Here is a 10,974-nt window from a genome sequence, read left to right as displayed (position 1 = left end):
CCAGATCAGATTCAGTTGGACTTAAAAATCAATCATGATAATAATTGTACCATAGTCTGTAAGCAAAGAACTAAAGATATACTGTTCCATAGCAGCCTAATAACGGTAGCTAAAATCAAAATCGAATCCAGTCACAAGCAGACGATTAAAAAGCTACAAACCCACACACACGCTCAATTATCATAAAGGCCACAATGTGTAACATAATTTCCCAAAATCCCACAAGGCAAGTAGATGAATTTTCTAAGCAGCATTCGTCAATCAGAATAGAAATCCAAGCAAATTAATAAACATTTTGGCCATGATATTCCAAAATTAAAAAGAAAAATCAAAATTGGCAAACAAGACCTTATAAAACGCTTCATAATCAGGCACTAATAATGAATTCAAGGTTGAAGGATTGCAATGCACTCCTAGCGCAAGAAATAATGCTAGTAGCGGAGAGGCCAGAAGGTTTATTACAAACCTAATAATGGCGCCAGTGATGGCGAAACCTACGAGAAAGGGCCAATAACGTCTCCATTCTCTCCTCAATGGAACCATCCATGGCTGGAAATTTGCCTCAACTTTCAACCGTGGTTTTTTTTAAGGGAAAATTGCACAAATCATCTCTCACATATTAACGATGTGAAAATTTAGTCCCTGAGAACGAAAACGAGCATTTTTAGTCTATTACAAACAAAAAATGATCAATTTTGGTCCCTGCTAACTTTTTCGTTTGAATTCTTGACGGACCCAATCATGGGAACATTACGTGACCAACTTTTGAGGGACAAAAAGGGCAAATCACTCAGATCATGACCAAAATGTAGAGGACTAGGTGCTTTCTTCCTATCAAAGCACGGATTAGAAACAAAAAAAGTGAGGGATCAAAGTAACCCAAATCCTTTCAATCGAAACCAAACCCAATCACAAATCCAGTAGCAAACAAAGGTGACAAAGCAAATTAGTGATCGAAGAAGATATACTTGATAATGAGTGTAGAGGACGACCATCAAATCCCGGATTATGGTAAGTATCTCTGAACCCTAGGATACGATGTTTGTCAATTGATTGAAAAATATGTTTTAATACAGTGAATAAAGTAATAATAATCGTGATTAGCGCATGTAAGAAGTGTTATTATATGTTTATTAGAGTTGCTGAAATGATTTTTATACATGCTAGTAGCTGTGGTCCCTCATGTGTGTTGTCGGTTTTGGAAAAATATGTGGGGTGTCCTTCTGTGTTGGGTCCTTTTCTGTATTTTTTTGGTTGATGACTGTCAGCTAAATGGTTGACAGGTAATAGTAATCTATTTTCAATTAGGGTCCACTACGGAGGCGAATTCACTGATTTGCCAACCAAAGAATATGTTGGGGGGGCAAGTCAAGATGGTTGACTACTGTAATCCAGAAATGTGGTCAATTTGTGCTTCAGGTAGGATAGCAGAAAAGTTAAGTTTTCCTGAGTTTACTGCAAGTTACTATTACTTAAGGTCGGGGACGACGATGGAAGATGGGTTAATTTATGTTATGTGTGAAATTATTGCTCAAGATTTGGCTAGAAATCGAGTAAAATATGGGGTGGTTAATGTATTTGTTGTGCACATTAAGCTGTACTCCATTAGTGGTTGTGAACCTGATCCATATAAGGGAAGTACGGATGACGTTGCAAAAAACCAGCAAGGGTCTTCTAGTGTAGAAGAAATAGTGTTGACAAATATTCCAGTTAGTCAAGCTCAAGATGAAAGTGAAGTTGTTGACAGAGATACTACTAATTTTGGAGCTGCTAGGCACAAGAATGCAGCAGATCCAGATCTAGAGAACTTGCGTTGTACTGAAGAAACAGCGGAAACAAATTTGGACCTGCAGAATAAAGAGACATGTGATCATGAAAGTGTAACTGAATTAGGAGGGGAGAATATAGCTTCATCTGGCAATTCAAGAAAGGAAAAAAACAACGAAGGTGACAGTGGAAAGCAAAAAAACACCAATAAAAATAGCAAATAAAATAGCACCAACCAAAACAGCAAGTAAAAGAACACCAACCAAAGCAGCAACTAGGAAGCAAGGGACAAAGAAGAGAAGCAACAAGAACACATGTGCTGAAAATAAGGAGGAATCAAGTGGAGATGATGGGTTTATTGATAGTGATTATCAATTTAGTGATGAGGAGCACATAGTGCAACAAATCAGAGAAAGAAAAGCTGAGTGGGACGAAATTACGAGGAACAATGAATCTACTAAGGTAACAAGCAGTCAACCTGAAAAAGTGGGAGCTGAATTTGATGAAGATGCTACTGAATCAGAAGATTTTGACAGTGCCTGTGATTCAGAAGAAGAGACAATGCAGCCAAGGAAGAGGGTCAAGTATCCAAGGTTCAATCCTAATACGGACATGCAAGACTCCAAATTTGAGGTTGGTCAGACATTTACTTCCAAAAAGCTGTTCATTAAGGCATATAAGAGCCATGGGGTGGCTCATGGAAGAAAAATAAAGTTCAGCAAAAATGATGCCAGGAGAGTTACAGCATATTGCAATGACTGTAGTTGGAAAGTTTTCACTGCAATTATGCCTGACAAAATGACATTTCAAGTCAAAAGCTCTACATGGACTTGCAAACTCTACATGGACTTGAACACACATGTGGGAGAACCTTCGATCATGGACTTGCAAACTCTACATTTCTAGTTGAGAGATACCAAAAGGAGCTCTCCCTTATTCCTAATATGAAGGTAAGTAATCTGAAAGGTAAGATAAAAAATGGCATGAATGTTAACATCTCTAGATGGCAAGCATATAGGGTAAAGAAAAAGGCAAAGAAGCTGATTGAAGGAGATTATGCAGCTCAATATAATAAGCTGTGGAACTACTGTAGAGAGGTCAAAAGGGCAAACCCCAGATCAAATGTGTTCATGACTATAACTGAAGATGATGAGGGACAGGATAGGTTTGAGAGATTATATATGTGTTTTTCAGCATGCAAGAAAGGTTTTCTAGCTGGTTGTAGGCCTATTATTGGATTAGATGGTTATCATTTAAGAGGTCCCCATAAAGGTATTTTACTTGCAGCAGTGGGAATCGACCCAAATGATCAGTTATATCCTATTGCATTTGTTGTGGTTGAAGTTGAAAACAAGCTTACTTGGAAGTGGTTTGTAATTAAATTGGTGACTGACCTTGACATAAAGGATTAGGACAAATGGACCTTTATGACTAATAAGCAGAAGGTGAACCACTAAGCTAATTTTTATGTGGCTATATTTCTTGTCTATTTTTAATGCAAAACTGTCTTTTAATGTATTTTTTATGTTTTATTTTTGAAGGGGCTGATCCAAACTTTATACGAGATTCTTCCAGATATGGAGTATAGAATGTGTATACGACCCATGTATAATAATTTCAAGAAATAGCATAGTAGATTGGCTCTGAAGGATAGAATTTGGTCGCTTGCAAGAGCACCCTACAAGAATCTTTTTGTTGCATTGATAGAGGCTTTAAGGGGATTAGATGAAGGGGCCTTTAAATGATTAGTTGATAATATAACACCTCAACATTGGGTTAGAGCATACTTCCGCACTTCTCCTAAGTGTAACATCTTGTTAAACAATCTCTGCAAGAGTTTTAATTCTAGCATTTTAAAATCACGAGAGAGGCCCATACTTGGCATGTTAGAAACTATTAGGCTATATTTAATGGCTAGAATGGAGACCAAGAGGGAGTGGATGAAAAAGTATAGTAGAAGTGCGTGCCCAAAAATTTTAAGGAAACTTGAAAAAGTTAAAAATGCAACAAGTGGTTGTATAGCTACACCCTCGGGTGACTGGTTTTATGAGGTGAGGTGCATGTCTGGGGATAGATACTCTGTTAATTTGGCTAGTAGGACATGTAGTTGTAGGAGGTGGGTACATAATGGCATTCCTTGCTCCCATGCAATGAGTGCTATTGCATTGACAAAGGAACCTCCAGAGAGTTTTGTGCATGAATGTTACTTCAAGGAGGCATATATTAGGGCGTATGAGCCTATCATATATCCTCTTAATGGTGAGCACCGATGGAAAGATCTGAAAAAGGGGCATGCACTACCTCCCGAGCATATCAAGCTTCCAGGTAGGCCAAAGAAAGTTTGAAGAAGAGAGGTTGATGAGCCCCCAGCTTCAACAAGTAGTCGAGGGCAACTTAAAAAGCTGTCTAGAGTTGGGTTGATAGAGTATAAATGTAGAAAGTGCAAAAAATTAGGCCACAACAGTAGAAAGTGTCCAGAAAATGCAAGTGCAGCAAATGGCAATAGAAGAGCAGCAGCAAGTACACATCATGTCACTTTTAATCCACATGAGTAGGAAGCTACACAACAAAGAGATACTGCAAACACAAATGAGGCAGCACGTGGTCCACATATAACAACATGTGGTCAACATGAGATAGCAAATGGTCCACGAAATGAAGAGCTTCAGCCACAACAAGAAGAAAATGTATACCAGCCTCAACATTCAACTGTTGGTACAGACACACATCTTTGTTTCACAACTGAATCAATGGTTGGAACAAGTGCCTGCTTGACTGATGAAGTTCTGCTTGATCTCATTAATCAAATACCATGTGAACCAGCAAGTAGTCAGCCATCTACTCAACCACCCAGAGCCGAGACTGGCCCCTCTCCAGTTAACACTCTTTCTTTTTTGTACCAATTCAATTTGTAGATTTATTGGGTTATTAACTAATGTTAGTTGCTTTTTCTGTTCTTCTTTATCATGGTTAGGGTGAGAAAGTGAAGTACAGATGTGGGGTATGTCGAAAATTTGGACACACTCGAAGTAATTGTGACTCTACACTGGTTGCTCTTTATAGAAGGGCCCCTTATGAACCACATGGTTTGGCTGTATGCTCTATTTGTTGTTTAACCATTAAACTTCACATTTTTTATTGTATCTGGTGGTCTTTTTCTCATTGTTGATTTTTCTTTTTTTTATGTTCAGAGACGTAAGAATGCAAAAGCTGCTACTACAATAAAGACCACTACTGCTGCAAAGAAAGCTTGAATGATTCTGCTACAAAGAAAGCTACTGCTGCATAATCAGAGCTTCATGTCCTTTTGTGTCATTCACTTTTTGGTTTTTGGGAACAATTAGTGTCTTTTAACTAGGATTGATCTCAGCAGACTTTGTTCAACTTTTGACTTGTACTTTATGAAAAACATGGACAAATGGGAAGTAATTGTTGGGTAATTATGTGACCTATTTTGCTGGTTCACTTTTTGTTATAACAATGGCATTGATCCGAAAAGTTATTTCTATTCTCATCTAAATATCTATTGCTTCTTTTTTAATGTTCATGCTTAGATTTCCAATGAATTCATGATCAATTTGGACAACACATGCAACATTGCAAACTCTGAAGTAATTTGCAGATTGCTAAACAAAGCATTATATTCCAATGCTACTTTAACAATACATTCATAACCATACAACTAACAATTATCTAAATCCCTTGCATTATCTTCATACATTACCTAATAGCTACTACGCTAGAGGCCCCTAATTCACAACCCAGACAAACATATGCAACCAGTGCCAAATTACTCTTTCCAAAGCCATTGATAGATTATAGTAACAATGACCATGAATAGCATCAGATTCATTCTGCGCTCTTTGTGTTTTCTTTTCTCCACATCAGTCTCCAAATCTTTCACCTTCTTTGTTAACCTCTGTGTGTGCCTCACCAGTTTATCGCACCTCGCACGGCTGCTTGTTTCATGCCACTTGAAGTATCCACAGCTGCCTCCGCCATTATTATGTTGGTCATGGAGAACACTTATTGTCTCTTAGGAGCTCAGATTCTCCAAAAAAGGAAAACAAAATATTCTGAAGCAAATATTTACTTCATAATAGGCACAACCATAAAATTTCTTTCCTAGGTTCTTAGCTGTCCACGAAATCTTCACTGTGGCTGGTATATCGCAGCCACATATTGGTGGTTCTCCCATGGCAACTTCAAAGAAATTTAGGGATTTGAAGGGGATTGAAGGAAGAAAGCACCTGGTTCTCTACATTTTGGTCAAGATCTGAGTGATTTGCCCTTTTTGTTCCTCAAAAGTTGGTCACGTGATTTGCCCTTATTGGTGGTTCCCATGACTGGTTCTGTCAAGAATTCAAACAGAAAAGTTAGCAGGGACCAAAATTGATCATTTTTTGTTTGTAATAGGCTAAAAATGCTCGTTTTCGTTCTCAGGGACTAAATTTTCACATCGTTAATATGTAAGGGATGATTTGTACAATTTTCTCTTTTTTTAATATATTGTATGTATTTATGTATATGTATAGGATATGCGTATCTCAGGGTTTTATTCTTCATTTTTTTTCATTAAAAATATTACAATTGATTATTCAGATGAAAAATGCTAGTTAGTTTGTACGAATACAAGGAGACTTTGATTTACACTAATATTAGGTATCGACTTTTTTTATGAGATACTTAATTAATATACTTTTTTTCACATTTTGTCATACTTTATACAAGTAAATGTGAAAAATGTAGTACAATATGATCTGTTGACGTACTATGTGTAGCTCAAAAACAGAAAAAAAGTAGCATGTTCATCATATTTTAGACTTTGAAACTTTGCAATTGAGTAAAAAATTTAGCAGCTAAATATTATGTTAATTGTCGTGCCATTCATGATTTGTTGGACTTTTGAATGCATTGGCTTCTTTTTTTTTTCAGGTTAGCGTGTCCTTTACATATAGAGATCGCGATAAGAATGGATGCGCACTCTAAAAGGATGGTAATGGACGGAATGGGGCAGGCGGGACGATTTTTCTCCCCATCTTTAAATGGGGCTTAGAACAAGGGAGGAACCCACCTCATCCTTGCTCCATCCCTTATTTCATATATCTAAATAATATATATATATATATATAATATGTGTATATATAGACATACACACACAATATTGAATTAATTATCAGTTGTATTAATTTCTAATTTTATTTAAAATATTAAACACCCATTGCCCATTCCCTTGTTTAAATTGTGATTTTTTTGCAAAAATTTTTTTACGTTTTTTGTTAATATATTTTTCAATTATTTTTTTACCTCACATATATCAAATTGCTACAATATATTTTTTCTACTAAAACTCTTAAAAATATCAATCCAAACAGGAAAATTAAGGAGATCTATGGACTAGCTTATTGGTTTCCTACCAAATTTATACTAATAGAACTTGACATTGATATTTGTTTTCTTGATTTCTGAAGTGTGAAGTTCTTTTGATGTTAAAGTTCTGGGCAAATTATCACTCGCAGACACCTGTGGGGAAGTGAGGTAGGGGTGAGGGGGATGTTTGGCAACAGGGCAGCCCTGTTTCAATCGTGCCCCATTTCAACCCAGCTCCGTTACCATACCTACTCACATGACATCATCCACGATAGATTTAGGCAGACAATTACGAGTCAAACAATTGTTCAAGATAAACATATGACGTATAAACTTGCAAAAAATTGTATATATCTAATGTTCAACATCTACAACAATTGGGTCAAAATTGGGTGGGTTATAACGGGCTAATGGATATAATTTGGTCAATCCATTTATACCCATTTAGTAAATGAGTCAAAATAAATCAACCCATTTATAATTACCCATTTATACCCATCTAGAAATGAGTATGGATATACCCAATTACCCATCTGTGATTCATTTCAAATTTTATTTATTTTTTGCATGTTACTTGACAAGAAATAACGAGATTTTATTTTTGTTAGATTGGTTGGAAATTGAAATATATCTACTTAACACCTACTAAAAATTGAGTTTAAATGTATAATTATTTTTAAATGGATAAAAATGAGTATATCAAGTCAACTTGCTGTGCACCAATTAAATCGGTTTAAACGGGTGTCTATTTAGACCCATTCAAAACTTATTACATATCCAAATCCACTTATTAGTGGGCGGATCAATATAGTTGTGTTGTAATTGATATCTTTGGTGAAAATCAATCCAGGCCAGGTGCTTTCTACCATATAGTTTTTGAATAAAATTGTCATGAACCTCTCCACTCTCAGCTACGGTTGCAACTATAGATGAAGAATATGGCATCCTTTATGAATCTAAAATACTAACATTCAAAAGCTTATGTATTCTAGAGAGGCGTGAAACACTTATATTCTACGAAGAATCATAGTTAATGTCAAGAAAGATGATACTCATATGCAAGTACATTTTGGTGGATTGAATCAATCATATAATAGATTTGCCACAAAAGACGCCTTGTTAATTGGTAGCTTGATTTGAGTTCGAAGGATACCAGAATGATGTGAACTTTCAAAATGGTGAGTGATGTAGAGCTGATGGCTTAGGCTTTACAAATTTACTTCCAACAAGTTTATATATTCCTTTTTGTGCATTTTGTGGCTTTAATCTTCTTTTTTTTGTGTATATATATATATATATGGTATCTATTTAATGCTTTGTAGTTTGAATGAATATGTTCTCAAATATAATGATGGCTTACTGTAGCTAATAAGGAGAACCTATCATTTGCTACCTAAGTTTACCTTTCAAGTAAATTATATTGGCATATTATAATCTAAACGGTAATATTGTAAAATTTAGGGTTAATTCCACTTTGTCCCCCCAAACTTTGGACGATTATCCACTTAAATCCCTAAACTTCAAAATGGGACACTTAAGTCCCTAAACTTATAAATACCTCCCACTTAAGTCCCTGAACTTATAAAATGGGACACTTAAATCCCTAAACCCTTATAAAATGGGACACTTCGACCACCAATGACATTCAGGATTTGTTAATAAATTTCCTTAAGTGGGAGGTATTTATAAGTTTAGGGACTTAAGTGTCCCATTTTGAAGTTTAGGGACTTAAGTGGGTAATCGTCCAAAGTTTGGGGGGACAAAGTGGAATTAACCCAATTTACTACCTCATCCGTTGAGCTTTTTTTTCTCTTATAAAACTTACTTTTTTAGCAAAATGACAACCGTTAGATTAAAAACACTCTTTCTACGAAGTAGCGTTTCACTAGTAAACGTTCCGTTCTATTAGTATCATTTCCTACTATGTACAATCTTTTCCACTATTCTAAAGAAATTAATTAATTTTTACATTTAAGTTGCTACTGCTTTCATTGTTAGCTACCTTTCTATCGATTGAGCTCGAACTTTCACCTTGAATGCTTATTCAAGTTCGAGTTCGAATTCGAATTCAAGTATTCCATAAAAAGATGGGATAATTTCAGAAACCTCCCCTGAGGTTTCTGACACTTTCACTGACATCCCCTGAGGTTCTCAAAATTTCACTTACCTCCCTTGATAAAAAATTGGGCCCCTTTTCTGACGTCATCAGGGCCAAAATTACAGATATATCCCAAGTAGTTGGGGTTAATTACTACCGTTTATGTTTAAGTTACATAATGAATTTTCTTATTCTTTACGTACCTATTCTTGTCATGCAAGATTACACGCCTGACTTCAAATTACGTACTTTGCAAGAAAATGTCTGTGGAGTCATTTGTTACAAGACAAGAAGTTCAATCAAATAAGAACAATTTATGTACACAGGTGGGATTGGGAATTCAAGCTTGTCCTTTTTGGTATTTAGGATAATGTTTTTATATGAACTCAAGGAAGATGGATAGCCTATTTTGCAAGGTTATTAGGTAATTTACCTTTGTGGAATTCTTGATATCAAGCCATTTGATTGCTAATGTGGACAGGTGGCTTAAGCAGGTAATAAGTGCCATGGATTCGAAGTTCGGCTGAAATATCACATATCGAACGAAGTCTTTATTAGAAACCTAATTAGAAACCTATTAGAGTTCAGTGAGCTCTCGTACTAAGCTCCACCGCCAACCCTCCATTTCGAAAAAAAAAGACAAAAGCAAAACAAAAGCAAACACACGAAGCGCAGAATAACGTTGAAACCCGCAAGCGGGATTATGTGTTTTTTCTATTTCAAGGTTAGCTCGCATGCGGGTTAATGTTATATTTGAGCGCGAGAAGAAAAAATTGGTAATTAGGCTCTTTGGGCATTATAAGTAAATATTTAAATTAATGGCAGTTTTATTACACCAATATTATTGTATTATCATTATTATGATTATTGTATTATTTCTTATGCAAATATAACATTTAATTATTTAAATTTGATTTTATTTTTACAATTTATAAAATTTTTATCACTTATATAATATTTTTAAAACCCTAATACATCTAAATTTGATTTTATTTTTCAAATTTATAAGATTTTTATTTAAAAAAATGGGATACGGATAAGATATCCGGTTGGTTCGATTTGCATAGGTGCATATGAGAATATCCGAATACTCCTGAAACCCGCAAGCGGGATTCTGTGTTTTTTCTATTTCAAGGTTAGCTCGCATGCGGGTTAATGTTATATTTGAGCGCGAGAAGAAAAAATTGGTAATTAGGCTCTTTGGGCATTATAAGTAAATATTTAAATTAATGGCAGTTTTATTACACCAATATTATTGTATTATCATTATTATGATTATTGTATTATTTCTTATGCAAATATAACATTTAATTATCCAAGCAGTTTGATTTTATTTTTACAATTTATAAAATTTTTATCACTTATATAATATTTTTAAAACCCTAATACATCTAAATTTGAATCTAATTTTCTACAAGTCATACTTATAAATGCGAAATCTAACAAAAAAGTTAAATACAATTTTTGCAGGTCAAATTTAACAAATGCGAGCTATTTGCAAAATTTTAAATATTTGCAACATTTTTTAAAACAAAAATTAGAAGCTTTCTGCAAATAATTCCCTACCTCTCAAAAAATACCAAAATAAAAAAGATAAGAGCTCGCATTTGCTTCCTAGAAATAATTCCCTAGCTCTTAAAAAAGGAAAAAAAAAAATTGAGAAGAGCTCGCATTCGTGGAATGCGAGCTCAATAACCAGAGCTCGCATTCCACGAATGCGAGCTCTTGTAAGCTCGCAT

General features: G+C 35.1%; 2 protein-coding genes across 5 annotated transcripts; both read left to right on the top strand.

Annotated features, from left to right (window-relative positions):
• The first annotated feature begins 748 nt into the window (after positions 1-748).
• On the top strand, positions 749-5,273 carry LOC140009579 (uncharacterized). Of its 4 annotated transcripts, none has more exons than XR_011817051.1 (5): positions 749-1,011; positions 1,309-3,212; positions 3,309-4,643; positions 4,742-4,853; positions 4,959-5,273. XR_011817051.1 is itself a non-coding variant. In XM_072055609.1 (5 exons), the coding sequence occupies exons 3-5, from the start codon at positions 4,518-4,520 to the stop codon at positions 5,019-5,021; spliced, it is 309 nt and encodes a 102-aa protein (XP_071911710.1). In that variant the 5' UTR covers positions 755-1,011; positions 1,284-3,212; positions 3,309-4,517; the 3' UTR covers positions 5,022-5,273. The 4 variants fall into 4 exon arrangements, 1 of the variants encoding a protein (XP_071911710.1); XR_011817050.1 differs by having other exon boundaries at positions 4,742-4,861; XM_072055609.1 differs by having other exon boundaries at positions 755-1,011; positions 1,284-3,212; positions 4,742-4,861.
• On the top strand, positions 3,678-4,112 carry LOC140009772 (uncharacterized). Its single transcript, XM_072056084.1, has one exon. The coding sequence runs from the start codon at positions 3,678-3,680 to the stop codon at positions 4,110-4,112; it is 435 nt and encodes a 144-aa protein (XP_071912185.1).
• Positions 5,274-10,974: the final 5,701 nt, after the last annotated feature.

This window comes from Coffea arabica, chromosome 6e, assembly GCF_036785885.1.
Source record: "Coffea arabica cultivar ET-39 chromosome 6e, Coffea Arabica ET-39 HiFi, whole genome shotgun sequence".
Classification (NCBI taxonomy): Eukaryota; Viridiplantae; Streptophyta; class Magnoliopsida; order Gentianales; family Rubiaceae; genus Coffea; species Coffea arabica.
The sequence above is the reverse complement of the archived record's forward strand: the minus strand, read 5'-3'. Positions and strand labels throughout refer to the sequence as shown.